Source organism: Ovis canadensis, chromosome 5 (assembly GCF_042477335.2).
Source record: "Ovis canadensis isolate MfBH-ARS-UI-01 breed Bighorn chromosome 5, ARS-UI_OviCan_v2, whole genome shotgun sequence".
Classification (NCBI taxonomy): domain Eukaryota; kingdom Metazoa; phylum Chordata; class Mammalia; order Artiodactyla; family Bovidae; genus Ovis; species Ovis canadensis.
This window is the reverse complement of record NC_091249.1, coordinates 73725083-73745759: the sequence shown is the minus strand read 5'-3', so window position 1 is coordinate 73745759 and position 20677 is coordinate 73725083. Positions and strand designations below refer to the sequence as shown.

The 20677-nt window shown below is 44.9% G+C and overlaps 1 protein-coding gene across 1 annotated transcript in view; it reads right to left on the bottom strand.

Annotated features, from left to right (window-relative positions):
- ARHGEF37 (Rho guanine nucleotide exchange factor 37) overlaps window positions 1–20677 on the bottom strand; it is a 55595-nt gene that overhangs the window by 7576 nt on the left and 27342 nt on the right. The window contains exons 5-11 of the mRNA XM_069592402.1: window positions 13711–13910; window positions 12437–12567; window positions 9787–9891; window positions 7786–7896; window positions 6804–7133; window positions 3047–3175; window positions 94–289 (exon numbers count right to left, since the gene is read on the bottom strand). Of these exons, the coding sequence (XP_069448503.1) occupies window positions 94–289; window positions 3047–3175; window positions 6804–7133; window positions 7786–7896; window positions 9787–9891; window positions 12437–12567; window positions 13711–13910 (1202 nt within the window). The remainder of the gene's footprint in view (window positions 1–93; window positions 290–3046; window positions 3176–6803; window positions 7134–7785; window positions 7897–9786; window positions 9892–12436; window positions 12568–13710; window positions 13911–20677) is intronic.

Below are 20677 nucleotides of genomic sequence, written 5' to 3'. Positions count from 1 at the left end.
ACCCCACCCACAAGAGCACCCGTGTCTCCCCACTGGCTCTCGTTGGGTGGTTTTCCCAAAGGGCGGGGAAGTGCCCCCTGAAGTCCCACGTACCTCCAGTGTCCACCAGCCATCGGCTGCTGTTGCCTTTGGTGTCCTTGTTTTGAAGGAGGGCTACGATGTGGCCCCGCGGCAGGGTCAGGTCCAGAGTCCCAGCCCCGCTGATGTTGCTGGTCACCTGGTACAGCTTTCCCGGGCCATACCTGCTCAGGAGTGCCTGCACCTGGCGTTCAGCCCCTGGAAGGAGTGGCTGCGAGAGGGAGAGAGACAGACACCAGTGCTGGAGCTGGAGGGTTAAAGCTAACACCAGTGCTGGCCGACATGTGGACAGCCAGGAATCCTGGGCCAAGTCCACCTCTGCTCCCCATAGACCCATCCCAGTCAGGGCAACAGCCTCCTCAATAACAAATGGATGGATCAGATGAGAAACACATGCTGTTCGTATCCAAAGGCATTTCAGAAGAAATGAATTCAGAAGAAAGGCATTTTAGAAGAAGCTTCTAAAATCCTTCTCTGGTGTAAATTTCTTGGGATTTCTAACATCCTAAGTCAGTTTCTGAATCTCCCAGTTACAGAACTCCAGGACTGGGCCCTTAATTCTGACCATAGTATTAAGCTAAGCTGTCCCACAGGAAAATGCCTTACACACATCTTCCAGCACCAATGAGCAAGACTACGAGTGTCATGTCAGCATCACCCCTTACTCACCTGGGATTTTAAATAGCCAGCACAGGGCTGACACACGTAGACCCCTCACACACGGGTGAACAAAGGAAATTCAGTGTTTTGTTCCATGGGTTTTGAGTCCACAAGCCTTTATTGAGCCCCCTCCCATTTACAAGGTATGGTAAGCCTTGTGAGTGACAACAGAGTTTTTCCTTAATGGAAATTGACATCTAGCTAAGGAGAATGATTCAGTGCACTTTCAGAGCATCTAGAAATTTGGCACTGTCTTTTTCATTCACTGCTTCCAACTAAAGTATTAACAAGAAGGGACTTCAGGAGGTTGTCCCCTTTTGTAAAACAAAGAAACTAAAAATATTGAATATAGATTTATTATATATTCTCTATATATAGATATATATGGATGGACATATATTCACTATATTCTATATGGCTATTTCCAGATGGAGAGGTGCTAGGTGTAGGGAAGTAGGCAGAGATGCCCTTCAGGCATGAACTCTGCCATCTCCCTTACTTCCAACAGGTTCCTGAATCAGGATCAAGAACCAGGAGAATCCCAGGTTTCTACACAGTCCCTCAAACAAAAGTGTAGAGACAGAGTAGCTCTTTTTCAGAATGGTGGTGTTAACGCAAGTATAGGGTAACAAAGGTTTGTCTTCTTTCTCAAGTCTCTGCCCCTCCCTGTGTGAAGAACAGCAGCACCCCCTGGAGGCACTGGGGAGGCCTGCAAAGATTACACTGGTACTCTCATGTCCTGGGGGGTGACCCCATTCCTCTGGGATATGTACTTGTAGCCAAATGAGTCAGGAATTTATAGGAAGGTGTGTGTCTATGTATCTGTGTGTGTCTTGCAGGGGTACATGAGAGGAGAGATGGGGACGCTGGGGGTGGGGCTGGGGTCATGGCAGTCCCTTCTCTTCCTACCAATTTGCAACACACCAGGACTATGATGTTCCCATTTCTTTCTATTTTTATGTATCGTCTCTTCTTTTTCCTGCAATCACCATGGCTTGATTTTCCAATAAGAAAAAATGTTATTTTGTCTTAAGTAGAAAAAGATAGACGTTTCCAGGGCTCATCTGAGTGGCCTCTCTGTTCTTGATTTCCTTCACCCTTCCTTCCCTTGGGTCGCAGAGCCCATGTAACAGCCCCAGTGAGTCCTCTGCTGGGCGTCTCAGGGTGGGCAATGAAGTGGGGACAGCTCACTCCCAGGAGGAGGCCACCCCACCTGAAGTGCACATACCCCTCTGAGGCTCTTTGATGTCCTCTACATTCTGGTCAAGTGCAAAGGCCACCTGTCTCTGCCCAGTTCTTCTGGGCTCCTTTAATGTTCTCTCTTGGGCCTCCTTCCCCCTTTGGGGGAACCTTGGACCTGTCTCCTGACCCTCACTTCACATCTCACATGTGACTGAATACAGTTTCAGTTTTCTCAAACCCAGGTTTCATCATACTGAGAGCACCTTTGCCCTTCAGCTACATCAGTTACTAAAACATGCATAATATTTTATATATTCTTTTAAAATTTTATTAAGTTTATATATCTTTTCAAAATTATTAGGCTGATTTTATTCTTTTTTATGGTTTTGTCTTTTGTTTAATTGGAAGATAATTGCTTGATAATATTGTATGGATTTTTGCCATACAACAATGTGTATCAGCTGTAAGTACACATATATGCCCTCTCTCTTGCATCTCCCTCCCACCCCGCCCATCCTACTCCATTATTTTATATATTCTTGAAGAATTCTTCAAGTGGACTACAAGTTACCCTTTCCTTATATTTTAGAGGAAAATCATTTTACCCCCCAAAAAAGCTTTTGGCTAGCCAAAGTTCTGTCAACCACAATGCAGCTGAAACACTTGTCTTTTGCAATTAAAAATTACATAGCAAAAAGAAAATCTGAATTACTTCTAGTTCAAACATTTTATTTGTCCTGAATACTCATATTTGAAGCAAGTGCTATGGGAAAGTGATGAGGAAATAAGGTTAATTTTGCTGAAAAATCTGAAGAAGTTGCAGGTTTCAGGGTGTTAATGCCACTTGTCTATTGTGATGTCATTAAGAGCAAAATGTTTAGGTTATCTTCTTAACTTGCTTTTATACTTATCAACCATGAAGAGAATGTGTGTGTGTGTGAGAGAGAGAGATTTCCACCCCACCGCCACCCCCAGGTCACAGAAAAGAGAGAGGGAAAGGCAACGTGTTTCTGGGGTAACAGGGAACAACTGGGAAGACAAAAGGGGAAGGAAATGGGGGGCTGACTTCACCCCACTGGCAGGTGAAGGACTGGATAGTCTTTGAGGGGGAAGGAGGGACACTTACTTGTGTGGTGGGAGGTGGCAGCACTTTTTCAAAGTTCTCTTGAAAGGCGCGAAGCTGGTGACTGGTCTGGCCTAGTGCGTCCTCCACCAGCTTCCTGAAGGCCGGCTCAGACAGGTGGTGGTGGGGGAGCTGGGGGGCACAGACACTGTCATCAGAGCCCTCCTTGGCAGAGAGGAGACCTGACAGCCACACTCCAGCCCCAGCTGTGTGAGGATGGGCCTTTATGTCTTTGTCTTGGTTTGGCCTGGGTACTGCCCCACCGTCCTTTAAGAAAGCATCCCTCTATGGGGGTCCAGGAGTATTGTCCCTCCTGGTGCCTGGCCACAAGACTAGCAGTCACAGCATCCCTTTTCTTATCTACCATGATTGGTCAAGGAGTGGACAATGGACTAGAGCAAGGCCAATCGGAATCTGGAATCTTCCCATCAGATTTAGCACATGAAGGCTGAGAATGACAGGCTGATTCTTCTTTTAGATCCTGAGATGTTAAGGTAAACACTTGAGAGCCACTCTCTCCCACCTTGCAGAAAATGCCTGCTTGACAATAAAGTCAGCCCAGAGAGGGAAACAGCCAGGAGATGCAGTGAAAGCCAGAGCCTCAACAACATTGTCTGTTGTCTCTCTCAGTTACACAATTGTATAATATGTTCTTTATGCCTAAGCTGGTTTGGAGCCCAGGGAGTTTCTGAATAATGCTTCATCCTGGGAATGTGGCCCTGCTGGGCAACTCCTGCATTTTCATCAGACAGTCTAGAAGTGACCAAGGCCCCACAGCTAACAGAGACATGTGCTCTTGCTGGTCACCAAAACCACCAGGGCCTTTCCTCTGCCCCCAGGATGCAGAGAGATTGAGGTTCTACCATGTGAGCCTTTCCCAGGTTCCAGAAGACTGTCCAGGAGAATGGGACATGGGACACAGACAGAAAGCTGTATTCAATCATTAACAGGCCCTAAGATTCTATATTACAAGATCAATCAAGAAATGCCCTCTTCCTGGGACTTCCATGGTGGTGGTCCAATGGTTAAGACTCAGTGCTCCCAATACAGGGGACACAAGTCCAATCTCTGGTTGGGGAACCCAATGCCACATAGCACAGTCAAAAAAAGAAAAAAAGGAATGCCTTCTTTCTGCTCTTATGAAGTTGACCTCCCTACTACGTATCCTAGAATACTCCCCAGCCCTGCATAGCCCAGTGTAAACACAAGAGGGTCTGGCTGCCCTAGATAGAAGAGACTAGAAGGTGAGAAGAGAATGAGAAGATTATCTGATCAGATTTACCCTCTGCCTTCAGGAAAGAGAAAAGCTTCTTTTTGCAGATGGTTTGGGCTTAATTCAAAAACAGTGTCTGAGGACAGAACTCTGTACTAAATGCTGTGAGGGCCAAAAAGAAGAGAAGCTTAATGAGGGGAAACAGCTCCATCCATCACCCCAGCAGGATGCAGGCTCTGATAAGCGCTTAGGAGAAGCACATCCTGAGGGCTGCTGGAGTACAGAGGATGGGGAGATGAGTTCTCCCTGCTGGAGAAAGAGGATTCTGAGAGCTTCGTGGAGAGATTCATTTGTCCCTTATTTGTGGAGGTCACTGTGTCAGGCACTGTGAAAAGTATGGGGGAGTCGGGGAAGGACATTCCAGGCTGAAGAAGGAGTCAGTGCAAAGTGGCTGTGATCATACTCAGAAGTGGTGGGAGGCTACAGCTGCAGAGTGAGACTATGAGCTGGGAAGGTAGTGGTAAGAGTTCAGTTCAGCTCAGCTCAGTTGCTCAGTCATGTCCGACTCTTTGTGACCCCATGGACTGCAGCACGCGAGGATTCCCTGTCCATCACCAACTCATGGAGCTTGCTCAAACCTGTCCATTGAGTTGGTGATGCCATCCAACCATCTCATCCTCTGTCATCCCCTTCTCCTGCTACCTGCAATCTTTCCCAGCATCAGGGTCTTTTCCAGTGAGTCAGTTCTTTGCATCAGGTGGCCAAAGTATTGGAGTTTCAGCTTCAGCATCAGTCCTTCCAACAAATATTCAGGGTTGATTTCCTTTAGGATGGACTGGTTCGATCTCTTTGCAGTCCAAGGGACTCTCAAGAGTCTTCTCCAACACCACAGTTCAAAAGCATCAATTCTTGGGCACTCAGCTTTCTTTATAGTCCAACTCTCACATCCATACATGACTACTGGAAAAACCATAGCCTTCACTAGACAGACCTTTGTCGGCAAAGTAATGTCTCTGCTTTTTAATATGCTGTCTATGTTGGTCATAGTTTTTCTTCCAAGGAGCAAGCGTCTTTTAATTTCATCTTTTAATTAATGGCTGCAGTCACCATCTGCACTGATTTTGGAGCCCAAGAAAATAAAGTCTGTCCCTGTTTCCATTGTTTCCCCATCTATTTGCCATGAAGTGATGGAACAATGATGCCATGATCTTAGTTTTCTGAATGTTGAGTTTTAAGCCAACTTTTTCACTCTCTTTCCCTTTCATCAAAAGGCTCCTCAGTTCCTCTTCACTTTCTGCCATAAGGGTGGTGTCATCTGCATATCTGAGGTTATTGATATTTCTCCTGGAAGTCTTGATTCCAGCTTGTGCTTCATCCAGTCCAGCATTTCACATGATGTATTCTGCATATAAGTTAAATAAGCAGGCTGACAATATATAGCCTTTACATACTCCTTTCCCAATTTGGAACCAGTCCATTGTTCCATGTTCGACTTGAACTGTTGTTGCTTCTTGACAGATTTCTCAGGAGGCAGGTAAGGTGGTCTGGTATTCCCATCTCTTTAAGAATTTTCCACAGTTTGTTGTGATCCACACAGTCAAAGTGGTATCACACAGTGATAAGGGTGGGGGGTGGAAAATTTCAATGGGATTTTTATGCAATAAACTGGATGGAGAAAGCTGAGCTGGGGCACATGAGGCACAGGAAGCACCATGTGGAACAAGCAACACTGACATTTCTGCAGAGCTTAGACCCACAGGCCACCTAGCTCTGATGTTGATATCAGAGAGAGACTGAAGAACAGTTGAGTGTTCTTTCCTATACCAACCCATCTTCAAAATTCTAAAATCAAAGTTTACACTTGGAAATGTGTTTAAGCCTCTCTGTGCCCTATTTATGCTTTCAGCAGATGGCTGTTTTTAACAGGGTGTCGAGCATTGTGGTTCAGGCTCTAGAGTTCACCTGCCGGGATTTAAATTTAGCCATGAGCTATACGGCTTGAGCAAGCTGCTTAACATCTGTGGTTCCGGCTTCCTTTTGAAATGAGAGTAATAACACTACCTACTCTGTGGGGTTATAGTGAGGATTGAGACAATATATGGAAAGTGTTTCAAACGCAGTGCACAGTAAAGGCTCACAGGGAGGCAGCTGCTAGAAGTAGTAGCAGGGGCAGGAACACCAGCTTAAAGCATTTACTCCTGACTAATATAGAAAGGGCCCTGTCTCTTGTCACCTGTTTCTAATACACTCCAGGCAATGGCCCTAAGGCCTCTTATTTTCCCAGGCGAGCCTCCTGTGTTTCTGAGTCCCAGAGCCTGCAAGCGGCCTAGAGTCCTTACTACCCTTGCTTCCACGGTCTGACTCTATTAAAGGAGGTAGAACAGGCATGCGAGAGATCCAGAAGGTCCCCATGGCCTCCTCCTGAGCACCTGGTAGCCTGTTTGGGAGGCCCAACTTCACTCCACCTCAGCCCCTTCAAACAACCCGCTGAAGGGCTGAGGAAGCCCATCCAATTTACCAGACTCACCCCAGTCCCAGAGGCCTTACCTGGGCCAAGCTGTCCTCTGCCCTCTGCAGCACTTGCTTTGCAAGGTCCCTCTGGAGAGTCACAAATGCGCACAGAATCTGGCTGAGCCACCGCATGGCCAGCTGGTTAAACTGTGGGAGTTCAGCCACTAGCAGGGAGTTGAGTGCCTGATACGTGTGCCGTGCTGCCTCCTCCTCGTAGGTCATGCTGCCAACCTCCAACAGCTTCTCTTCCACCCTCTCAAAGTCCAGTAATTTGTCCAGACGCTTCTTGATCAGGTTCTGAGGGCCTGCCAAGGCTTTGGCCAGGCTGCACAATGGCTGCCACACCTGCGCTTCCAGTTGCTGCTTCTGTGGGGAGAGGTGAGCTTGGGAGTTGAAGAAAGAAGTGGCAGCGGGTGGCCACAGGAAGAAGGAGCTTTGGAGAGAGGCTCCAGTGCCACTCTTACTGAACAGCTGTGACCTCTAGCATGATATTTAACCTTTCAGGGCCTCAAGGTACCCATCTGAGAAATGGGGACAATGCATGTAACAAGCTTAGCAGAGTGCACAGAATAAGTATTCAATATATGTCATTTCCTAATATGGTTACTATGCAGAGATGTTGAAAAAATTTTGTATAGGATGGTGATCAAAACCATAGTCCTTGGGGCTAAGATCCTAGCTTGCCATTGATCATCTAAATAACCTGGGAAGTCACCCTCTCTGAGCCTCATCTCCAGAATGGAGTTATTAACAGTATTTACTCTGTAGGCTATGTTGTGAGGATAAAATGAGTAAAGAATGTAAAGACTTTAGCACAGTGCCAGGCAGATAACATGGCTCAACTAAACATTAGCTGGCCCTATTTTTATCAGGAAAAGGCACTAATAATAACCTCCACCCTGCTGACTACCCAGGACAGTTATGGATGTAACCATTGAGGAAAGGGCCTCACTTCTAAATATTATTCTTATAGACTCTGCCACCTGCCTGGAAAAAAGAAGGGAGAAGTTCCACTCACAAACTCTGGGAAGGCCTGGAGCTGCAGGTCTCTTGCCAGGTAACAGTACTGTACCACAGGCCCCCCGGGGATTTCCAGATTGTAGTCCTGGGGCCGGAAGCGGAGGAAAGCCTAGATGGGGGGCAAAGGAGAGCCAATCACAGCCCACTGAGACCATCTCACACCTGAAAGCCCCTCCATGATATCCTGGAAAAGGTTGCCCAGGCTCTCTGCACACCCTCCAAGTGTCTGCACACAGCTAATCTATCCTTGCACAACTCAGGTGATTAGAATCTTCTTTCTCTAAGCCCACATCTTTCTCCCTATTCTAGTGTTGCCTCCAATACACACACTTCTCATCACCTTTATGAATTTTTTTTTCTGCCATGTCTGCTCCTCATGTTCTGATAATACTTTTCCTTAAATCAACCTAGCATCCCTATTTAAATCAGTGCATTAAAACAAACCAAAAACAACAACAAAAAACACCTTATGGGGAATTCCCTGGCATTCTAGTGGTTAGGAGTCCGTGCTTTCAGTGCCGAGGGCCTGGGTTCAGTCCTTGGTCAGGAAACTAAGATCCCACAAGCTGCATGGCATGGCCAAAAAAAAAAAAAAAAACCCACCTTATGATACTTCCATAAAGGAAAAGCCAGTAATAATTGCCATAAATAAGCACGTTAGAAATAACTGCTATAAAAACAGCGCTATTAAATTCTGTCTGGGTGTCATGGCCAGCTGAAGGCTTCCAGCCTGAGACTGGTTCTGCTGGTTTATTTACACGCCAGCAATAGAGGCTTTTCCTGGACTCTGAGGATTAAAAGAGAGAGTCAGTTTCTTGCTATGGGATTTCATGTCAGCACTATATCTGTCATGTAAATCCTGCATTCAGGGCAACGCAGCCTTAATGCTTTTAAGTATCTGTTCTTCTCTGCAAAGCCAGACGTGTCTGTTGGGGGCTTCTGGTTTCTCTCTCTCAAGGCCCCTCCATTCTTTCCCTGAAGGCCTTCCCCTTCTCACTCACTGTGCTGTTATCTTTCTGTGTGGGCTGGGGCAAGATGGAGCAGGAATAAGCAGGGGGTGTGCCCCACACACAAAAGCATAGAGCTACAACCTCTCTCCTTGTACACACTTCCAATAATGCCACCCCAAATCCTATTATCCAAAGAGCCTGTTCTCATCTGACTGAACTGGTCTGTGCAAATGGATGTGACTGAGAACAAAACCATGCAAAAGGGACAGAGTGGATGGAATGAGTCAGCAGCGATGACAAGAACGAAGTGGGAATTTGGGCACAAGGAAAGTAATGTGCTGGTTGGGAATGCAAACTGGTGTCCCTGTGCACTAAATCCGGCTTGCAAAAATGTATTTTGTTGGGCCCACATAACATTTAGATTCTTATTTAATTAGACGCTCACATGGGCACATCATGAGACTTCACCTAAAGGTCTCAATTTTCAGTTTTCTTCTTCCTTAAAATCAGAAGAACTGGCAGCATTGGGTCCACACTCCCATGCAGCAACAACTCCCGTGAGACAGGACATTTAATTTTATTTTATTCATTTATGCATTTATTCAGTCATTCAAACTCCAAATATTACTACATATTGAACTCTACCATAAAGTCTCATAAATAGACAATAGGCCTATACACCTATACACTTCAGTCAATAATATTACCTGCCTGGTCCCTTTGAGCACCTGTTTGTTACTCCTGCTCTAGAGCCGGTCTGGCAGGGTACTTCCAGATGACTCTGCTTCCAGTGAATTTGACTCTGCCCAGTGGAAACCCCAGTCCCTGAACACTCAATGAACTCAGAAGTTGCCCCAGCCAGATAACCTCTAGAATAAGGAGTGCTTGCCCATGGCCCTTCTCTGGCCTCCAACCAGCAACTGTTATGATCTCTCCCAATTGGTTCCTGAAGCTAGTGCCTTTGTCAGGAGCTTGTTCCAGGCCCTACGTACCTGCCCAGGTATCCCAGCCCCACTCCCCACTCCCATTATTTACCACAGGGCCCTCACCTCCAAATTATCCAGGTAAGCAGCCACGTTGCTCTTCAGCTCAGTCACACACAGCGACACCCAGTGGAACTTCTCTTCTAAGTCATCAAATTCCTTGTCTTCCGTCTGAGAGTAAAGTTACGCTTATGAGGGCCGAGAACATCCACATGGGGGCAGTGTACACTTCTGTCCCAAGTCCTTGCTGGGAACCACATACACACACCTTTCCACAGACCCGGACATCAGAGCCATTCCTCCAGTCCCCAAACTGAGTGGGATGGTTGGAGGCAGTGAGTGCAGCTTAGTGGTTTTGTATTCAGACCATGAAATCAGACACATGAGCCCTGGTTCACTTGCTTCCTGTCTGTGTGAACTCAGGCAATTGTTTTGCCCTCTTGGAGCCTGTTTCTGCATCTGCAACATGGGGATAATATGAACATTTACTTCATTGTATGTAACCATTAATGCCTGGTTCAGAGTAAGTACTCAGTCAACCTAAGTTTCTACGAGTAGTTATTTAAGGCTGGTTCCTTGCCCAGGCCCAGACATAAGTTTTCCTATCTGCATCAAGAGGCTTTGCTGGTGGCTCAGAGGTAAAGAATCTGCCTGCAGGGCAGGAGACACAGGAGATTCAGGTTTGATTCCTGGGTCAGGAAGATCCCCTGGAAAAGGAAATGGCAACCCATTCTATTATTCTTGCCTGGAGAATCCCACTGACAGAGAAGCCTGGTGGGCTACAGTCCATGAGGTTGAAAAGACACAACTGAGTGACTGAAAACACACACACACCTGTATCAAGAGGCCCCGGAGAAAGAGCAGCACAAGGCACAGAGGAGAAACCCCACCCTGGCTATTCAGAATCAAGTGGAGGAACTTTCCTAACTTCCAGTGCAGGGGTGTGGCTTTGATTCCTGGTTAAGAAGCATCACTATGAACAAAGCTAGTGGAGGTGATGGAATTCCAGCTGAGCTATTTCAAATCCTAAAAGATGATGCGGTGAAAGTGCTGCACTCAATATGCCAGTAAATTTGGAAAACTCAGCAGTGGCCACAGGACTGGAAAAGGTCAGTTTTCATTCCAATCCCAAGGAAAGGCAATGCCAAAGAATGTTCAAACTACCACACAATTGCACTCATCTCACAGGCTAGCAAAGTAACGCTCAAAATTCTCCAAGCCAGGCTTCAACAGTACATGAAGTGTGAACTTCCAGATGTTCAAGCCAGATTTAGAAAAGGCAGAGGAACCAGAGATCAAATTGCCAACATCTGCTGGATCATGGAAAAAGCAAGAGAGCTCCAGAAAAACATCTACTTCTGCTTTATTGACTACGCCAAAGCCTTCAACTGTGTGGATCATAACAAACTGTGGAAAATTCTTATAGAGAAAGGAATACCAGACCACTTGACCTGCCTCCTGAGTAATCTGTATGTAGGTAAAGAGCAACAGTTAGAACTGGACATGGAACAACAGACTGGTTCCAAATAGGAAAAGGAGTATGTCAAGGCTGTATATTGTCACCCTGCTTATTTAACTTATATGCAGAGTACATCATGAGAAATGCTGGGATGGATGAAGCACAAGCTAGAATCAAGACTGTCGGGAGAAATATCAATAACCTCAGATATGCAGATGACACCACCCTTACGGCAGAAAGTGAAGAGGAACTAAAGAGCTCTCAAAGAGCCTCTCAAAGAGAAAGAGGACAGTGAAAAAGTTGGCTTAAAACTCAACATTCAGAAAACTAAGATCATGGCATCTGGTCCCATCACTTCATGGCAAATAGATGGGGAAACAATAGAAACAGGGACAGACTATTTTTGGGGCTCCAAAATCACGGCAGATGGTGATTACAGTCAGGAAATTAAAAGATGCTTACTCTTTGCAAGAAAAGTTATGACCAACATAGACAGCATATTAAAAAGCAGAGACATTATTTTGCCAACAGAAGTCCATCTAGTCAAAGCTATGATGTTTCCAGTAGTCATGTATGGATGTGAGAATTGGACTATAAAGAAAGCTGAGCACCGAAGAGTTTATGCTTTTGAACTGTGTGGTGTTGGAGAAGACTCTTAAGAGTCCCTTGAACTGTAAGGAGATCCAACCAGTCCATCCTAAAGGAGATCAGTCCTGGGTGTTCATTGGAAGGACTGATGTTGAAGCTGAAACTCCAATACTTTGGCCACCTGATGCAAAGAACTGACTCATTTGAAAAGACCCTGATGCTGCGAAGGATTGAAAGTGGGAGGAGAAAAGGACGACAGAGGATGAGATGGTTGGATAGCATCACTGACTCAATGGACGTGAGTTTAAGTAAACTCCAGAAATTGGTGATGGACAGGAAGGCCTGGTGTGCTGCAGTCCATGCAGTTGCAGAGTCAGACACAACTGAGCAGGAAGCTAAGATCCCACATGCCTTGTGGCCAAAACGCCAGGACATAAAACAGAAGCAATATTGAAATAAATTCAAAGACTTTAAAAATGGTCCACAGCAAAAAATCTATAAAGAACCAGCAAACTTTAAACAAAAGAATCAAGTGAGGGTGCCTACTCTGCCCCTTCCTGGCCTCAGTCTCCTCATCTCTGAAAGCAGTCTAAGACTCCGCCTCACCACTGCACCGTCTTGCCCCTTGGGATGGCTGGCATGCAACCCTTCCTCCAGTCCATTGCTCACCCTGGGAACGAGCCCCGCCTCCTGCTTCAGCAGCTGGCTCAGCCGGGTGGTCTTCTTGGAGAGGGTGTGTGTATTGATGCGAGCCAGTCGCTCCCGGAGGCTCAGCGGCTCCACCTTGGTGTACTTGGAGGCTGCACCAACAGAGGAAAAGGAAGGCACAGGGACCAGAGCTGACCCGGGAAAGTAAGAGACCCTGACATCCCAGCTGGGCACCTCTTAGGCCCTCTTCTCAAACGTCAGGGCCACACCCATTAGAATGGCAAATCTTGGAGGTAAAACACAGGGCTCAGAGTCCTCACTGACTGAAGAAGTTCATACCAGCTTGATTTCTTGCGCTTCAGTTTCCTCATCTGTAAATGAGGCCAACCACTTCCCAGGATTGCTGGGAGATCACATAAGTTGATGGAAATGAAGCAAATGACTGAAGTTCTCATTTTACCCAACTGTGAAATGAGACTAACAGTGCCAACCTCAGGACTATTGTAAGGATCAAACAAAATAAGTGAAAAAAACAAGTCATAGCTACCTCTTAGTAAAGATTAGCTAAATTATCATTACTATACTGTCTTAGTTGTGTAAGTTTTTCCTCTACCTAGGACACTGTGACACTCTGCAGACCTTTCTGTTTTAGCAACTTGAGAGGCAACAGTCTCCCCATTTTCTCCTCCTACCCTCATCCCTGATACATACACAGCTCTTTGCCTCCCAGTATTCATTTCTCCTTAGTGTAGCAGCCATGTGGTTTGGATAAGAATGATTTCACTTTAGTTCAGGGAGTGGTTGCTGACTGTTATAAGCCAATTCACACAATCCTCACTCCTCTACCACAGTGACAGGTTCAAAGAGAGGCTTACAACCCAGGCATAAGCCAAACAGTTCATGGCATACCCCTAACCATGGCAATTGGTTCAAATAAATCCTACTAGAATAAAGTTTCAATTTAGTGTTTACAGCTAAGTGGAGAAAGGGTCCATGTTCTCCCGGAAGGTGTAGTGTTCAGACTTGAGTCTTAGGACAGCAATAGCCACTTATTGTTATGAGGGAGGCCAGTTTGAAGAGGCAAGTGACACATAGTGAAGGTCAGAGACAAGAGAATTATAGGGAAATGACACCAGCTCCCAGATTAAATCCTACTTAAAGCCCACGTTACCTCTGGACTTGTAGGTTACATAAGTGACTGTCTTCCCTTTACTAGTGAAGCCAGTTTGAGGTGAGTTTTTTGTTAACTAGAAGCATTCTCACTAATGTATCACCTAAATGCCCCAAGTCCTTACCCACTTCTTTGCGCCTCTTGTACTCATTGATGTTGGTGACCACATCTTGGAGGGCAGAGGTAGCCCTCTGAAGGACAGCGTAGGCACTGGCATCAGGGAGTGTGTTTTCCAGAATTTTCTGCAGCAGCAATGGGTATTTGGTAATCCTCTGCAGAGGAATTACCAGCAAGAAACTGAGGCCTGAAGGTCCAGCTTGCGGCCTGAGGGAGAAGGCTGGTGTTAAGTAGGTCAAGTCCACCCTTGGGGGCACCAAAGGGCCTGGGGTCTAGTCCTAGCTCTGCTATTTAACACTCTGTGTGATCTCAGGCAAGTCGCCCTCCTTCGGGAGTCCTCAATTTCCTCATTGGGTACTACTAGTCCTCACTTTACCCTTTTCTGGACCTCGGTTCCCCATATGTACTAAATCCGAAGGTCAGTTCTCTGTCCTCAGTTTATTCTGTCTCTCAATAGCAGACACAGCAGACCATTCCCTATTTCTCAAAACACTTGCTTCAAAAATTTTGGCCCCAGAGATGCCCTTTGTCCTGTTTCTCTCACTCCATGGGCCACTTTCCTGGCTTCTCTCCAATGCTGGAGTGCCCTGGGGCCTCCTCTCTCCACTCACTCTCTTCCTGAACTCCTTTAGTCCTACGGCTTTAAACACAAGGCAAACCCAGATCTCCACTTCTTACTTCTGCCCAGAGCTCCAGACTCACATGGTCAACTAGCCTACTTGAGATCTCCACTTGGGTATGTCTCAAGCACAACTCCATCTGCTGGACACGCACGTGGTATTTCATTTTAAAAAATGGTCCTGCTGCTTCAAAAAAGAAGCGCTTTTAAAATCACAAGAACTTGGGAAATCCCTGGTGGGTGGTTTGATGGTTAGGATTCAGTGCTTCCACTGTGGTAGGCCCAGGTTTAATCCCCAGTGAAGGAACTAAGATCTTACAAGCCTTGGGGCACAGGCCCCTCCAAACTTTTTTTTTTAATCATAGGAATTTAATGTTTAGAGAGGCATGTAAAGTATTTAAGGGTAAAAACTCATAGTATCTGTAATTTCCTTTAAATTACTTAGTATAAAGCTAGATGCAGCAAACAGAAGGCATTTATACTTGCTCATTTCAGGTGATGGGTGTGTGTGTTCATTACATTATTCTATTTTTCTATAGGGTTGAAAATTTTAATTTGAAAAAGGAAAATACAAAACACAGGAACTAATAGTGTCAAGGTCCCTTACAGATGTATCATTTGATGCATAAATGATTATTTCCAGCCCCCTTCCTGATGATGTCTGGAATTTGCAGAAAGAGTGCCCAAGTCAATGGCATCTGGGACAAGGCTCCAACAGTCTTTCTTTGATCATGACCAGTAGCCCTCAGACCCACCTTCTGAGAAACAAACATCAATGTCTAAGCATGCCTCCTTCACGAAGACTCACAAATACCTCTCATGACTATTATCTGGCCTCCTCTCTACAGTACCTTTGCCTCTTGCTCTTCTTCCTATGGAAAAAACCTCCAGACCAAATGTCCAGGAAAGATCAGCCATAAGGCCTAGAACAGACAGAGCAGGTAGGAACTACCCCCTCCCTCCCATTAACTGCAGGAGTTGGAATGCAGGGGTTGAACTACCTGTCAGGTTATGCCTGTGCTGACCATCTGCTCTCACCAAGGGTTTCCTAGCGCCTGGCTGACTGTGGGCAGGAGAGGTGGAAACGGTGGTCAGATATTTGCAAAACTCTGTCCTCTGGGCTTTCTTTTGATAGGAAAAGGACAACTGCCTCATGGGGACAACTATTGCCTCACAAATCAGAGACGACAGAGAGCAGGGAGCCTTCAAAGAGATGATTACATCTCTTCTCCACAATCATCAAGAACTACAGAATTACAGCAACCTCTTTCTTTATAGCCTTCCTAAAGTAATTTGGAAAAAGTTCTTTATGTAGCCTATCAGATGGGCAATAAAAATTAAAAGACTTGGGACTTCCCTAGTAGTTTAGTGGTTAAGACTCTGTGTTCCCAATGCAAGGGGTATGGCTGCAATCCTGACTGAAGAACTAAGATCTCCCATGCCACATGGTGTGGCCAAAAAAAAAAAAATTGAAAGACTCACCCAGAGTTGTATGAATATGGGGAAACCAGTCCTCTTACATTCTCTTGGTGAGAGTATCAGTAGGTGGGATCTTTTTAGAGAGTAATTTAGCAATTTGTGAAATATACAATTCCCTCAATCCTACTACAGAAATCTACCCACAGAAATATTAACTCAAGTGAGCATGGGTAAAGGTTGAAGTTATTCAGCAACTCTGTGACAGTAACATTTGGGAAACAACTCAAATATCCATCAACAGGGGATGAGTTGACTATAAGCTGCCCTGGAAAAGAACCCTATGTAGCCATTAAAGAAGAACATGGTTTAAAAAAAAAAAAAAAAGGAACTTGGTAAAATAATTCATGGCTATGGTTAAGTGAAAAAACAAGTCCTAGAATGTAGAGTGCTGCTGCCGCTGCTAAGTTGCTTCAGTTGTGTCCGACTCTGTGCAATCCCGTAGACGGCAGCCCACCAGGCTCCCCCGTCCCTGGGATTCTCTAGGCAAGAACACTGGAGTGGAGTGCCATTTCCTTCTTCAATGCATGAAAGTGAAAAGTGAAAGTGAAGTCGCTCAGTTGTGTCTGACTCTTAGCGACCCCATGGACTGCAGCCTAACAGGCTCCACCATCCATGGGATTTTCCAGGCAAGAGTGCTGCAGTGGGGTGCCATTGCCTCCTCCAGAATGTAGAGCAGGAGTCTCTTAAAAATTCATTAATTCATTCATTCTTTCTATTTATCTATCTATCCATCCAACATCTAGATTTTCCCATGGAAAGTCTATTTCTTACCTGTCTGTAAATACACAGAATCAAATTTGGATGAACATGTTAACTACTAGGGGGAGGCATGGGAAACAGGAAACCAAGGGGGAATGGACTTATACTTTTTACTTAACATAATCTGTGTATTGTTCGAAATTTCCTTTTTTCAATAAGTATGTTACTTTCATACTTAAACAAAAAACCGCCAATAAAGGAAAACAGATTATGTGTCTTCTCCCAACACTCTGCCTAAGTTGTTGTGGAACTCCGGGTGCTTTGTGTTAGACTGATCTACCTCTCCTCCTCCCTGAAAGCTGTACCATTAGACTGGTCTCCCTAAAGCAAAGCTTCCTGTGGCTGCAAGGACAAGCCTCTGATTCCACTGGCCACCAGGTGGGAAGCGCTGCCTTAAGAGCTGCTGCTGCTGCTGCTGCTAGGTCACTTCAGTCGTGTCCGACTCTGTGCGACCCCACAGATGGCAGCCCACCGGCCTCCTCTGTCCATGGGATTTTCCAGGCAAGAGTACTGGAGCGGGGTGCAATTGCCTTCTCCGGCCTTAAGAGCTAGGATAAACTAAACACCTCACCAACTCACCCACCCAAATAAAAAGTGGGAGGTAGCATATATTTTGGAATCACAAAGATCTATTGAAATAGTGCCATTTATCATCTCTGGATATCCAGCTGGTATGATCCTAGTCAGCCAGGCTCCAGAAAGAGCCCCATGATCATTAGCACAGAAAGCCGGGATGACTGTTTCAGGAGGGAGGTGATTAATAGTTCTAGAGCAGCATACATAGTAGGAGCCCCTTAAAATTCATTCTATCTACCCATCCATCCATCCACCCACCATCCAATGTCTATACTTTCCCGTAGGAAGTCTATTTTCTGTCTTCCTGGAAATACACAGAGTAAAATTGGGATGACTGAAAGGATGTCCTTCCTGCTGCAACATTAGACCAGAGGATTTCATTGAGGGCAATCTTAAAACTGCAGGCTCTGGGGTGCTGCAGGCATTTAGTGGACAGGGTCCCAGGGAAGCAGAATATCCTTCAAGGACAGTCTTGCATTATGGAGAATTGTTCTACGCTTCATATGCCCCTCTCAACATTCAGAGACTGAATGAATGCCTTGAAACGGACTGCAATTTCAAGAACTGAGATATTTTTGTGACATCTGGACTTCCAGTCACATATCTTCACACTGGGAATTACTATGGTACTACCTTTTGTAAATACGACACAGGCCATCTGTAAGAATATCATTCCTCATTTTCTCTGCCTCCCAGTATATAATATTATCCCTACTTCAATTATGTTGTTTCCTTCTTTCTCTTACCATACACAAGGAAGTCAAGTTTGTGTCATTCCAGGGTACACATATTATCTGCTCTTTTGGTTTTCTGTACTCTGTGTACAGAATGGCTTCTGATTCTTTTTCACTTATAACCATGTGATTGCTAGTGTAGTGGTGCCCAAGCAATTTGCATACATCACATTATACATATTATATATTACATATGTAATACATATTACATTATTAAAAGTTATTTTCCTTTTATTTCTCTTTTAATTATAGCTAAGCCATTATGTTTATTTTTTTCAATTATGTATATGGGCAGGAGAATTTTTTTCAGAATGTAACTCAGGATAATAAATTTGTTATAACAACAAAGGAAAATATAAGCAAGGTGAAAAGACAGCCTTCTGAATGGGAGAAAATAATAGCAAATGAAGCAACTGACAAACAACTAATCTCAAAAATATACAAGCAACTTATGCAGCTCAACTCCAGAAAAATAAACGACCCAATCAAAAAATGGGCCAAAGAACTAAATAGACATTTCTCCAAAGAAGACATATGGATGGCTAACAAACACATGAAAAGATGCTCAACATCACTCATTATTAGAGAAATGCAAATCAAAACCACAATGAGGTACCACTTCACACCAGTCAGAATGGCTGCGATCCAAAAATCTGCAAGCAATAAATGCTGGAGAGGTTGTGGAGAAAGGGGAACCCTCCTACACTGTTGGTGGGAATGCAAACTAGTACAGCCACTTTGGAGAACAGTGTGGAGATTCCTTAAAAAATTGCAAATAGAACTACCTTATGACCCAGCAATCCCACCGCTGGGCATACACACCGAGGAAACCAAAATTGAAAGAGACACATGTACCCCAATGTTCATCGCAGCACTGTTTATAATAGCCAGGACATGGAAACAACCTAGATGTCCATCAGCAGATGAATGGATAAGAAAGCTGTGGTACATATACACAATGGAGTATTACTCAGCCATTAAAAAGAATTCATTTGAATCAGTTCTGATGAGATGGATGAAACTGGAGCCGATTATACAGAGTGAAGTAAGCCAGAAAGGAAAACATCAATACAGTATACTAACACATATATATGGAATTTAGAAAGATGGCAATGACGACCTTGTATGCAAGACAGCAAAAGAGACACAGATGTGTATAACGGACTTTTGGACTCTGAGGGAGAGGGAGAGGGTGGGATGATTTGGGAGAATGGCATTGTAACATGTATACTATCATGTAAGAATCGAATCGCCAGTCTATGTCTGACGCAGGATACAGCACGCTTGGGGCTGGTACATGGTGATGACCCAGAGAGATGTTATGGGGAGGGAGGTGGGAGGGGGGTTCATGTTTGGGAAAGCATATACACCCGTGCTGGATTCATGTCAATGTATAGCAAAACCTATACAGTATTGTAAAGTAAAATAAAGTAAAAATAAAAATAAAATAAATAAAAAGTATTAAAAATAAATAAATTTGTTATAAAAAGGGAGCACTGGGACTGAAGGAGCAGAGAACCACAATGTGGTCTCAGGGAAGCATAATCCCTTCCTAACCAAGATAACCACCATAGCTATGGTATTACTAGGGAATTACTGAGTATTACCTGTATGCAGTGAGTCTACATCCCCATGAGCTGTTGCTTTTACTCCCACTCTACATATAGGGAAACTAGGTTCTGAGACACTAAATGGCTCCTGCCAAGGTGAATAAAGAGCAGAGAGCTCAATTCATTGCCAGGCTGCCTGGCGCCAAAGCCCATGAGAAATGTCTGGCCCAGTTGGGAAAGACCGGAGTGCAGAAGATGTGACAAAGAGCAGCCTCTGTGCCAACTAGGGCCCCCCACACAGTGCTTCCAACATGTCTGAACTAGATGCCAATATTTAACACTGCGGAGACTTACATCAAAGCTTCTGGTTTCTCTTGAAAGATCAGAGGATCTGGCCACAGTGGAATCATATTTCTACACAGCAACTGAGGTAGGTGGTTTACCAAAAAATGGCTGCAATTACTTTACTCTCTGTATCTATACCCTTTGAATATGACCTTGAAGCTTCTCCCACCAAGAAGTGGGGACTATTTTTCCACCTCCCAAGCCTGGCACAGTATGCCAGTTCTAAGCCAAGATCTCAAAAGGCAGAGCTGAGTCAGCTCGTGTGTCCCACGTTCATAGGAAAGTCTAGCCAACATCAGCAAAACTGACCTATGGTTGATCACAGACATGTGAGGGAGTTCAGCCAGGACTAGAAAAATCATTTACTGAGTCCAGCTAAATGGCTAACATGCACAAATGTGACCTTGAGAAATATTTGCTTTAAACAAATTTTGCAAATGATTTCTATTTTAAACCACTATATTTGGGGTGATATGCTATAGCAAAAGCTACTTGATATAACAGTGATCAGCTGAGGCTGGGCTGCAGCTGCACTCTATACAGGGACTGCTGGCTCTGATTTGCCACAGTCTCCATTACTCCCTTTTGTCTCACAGCTGGCATCCTGCTTCCCTCATTTCTGTTGCTTGCCTCACTTCTGTAGAAATGTATTTAGTGACCCTTACAAAAGCCTAAGTTTGTAAGATCCATGAAGGGATCAAAGGAATCAAAGAAAATGAAAGTAGGCTTTTTTGAAGGCTGGGAGGGGCTAGGACATGGCTACTTCAAAAGAAGGCTTCAGGGGGCACAGGGGTTAAGGATATGATAAGGGAGAGAAGAAAGAGAGGTAGCAGGTGGCTCCACATGAGATATTGCTAGCTTTAAAGACCAAAATCTATACTCTCTTGGGTGTAAACAGGAAATGCCTAAGTA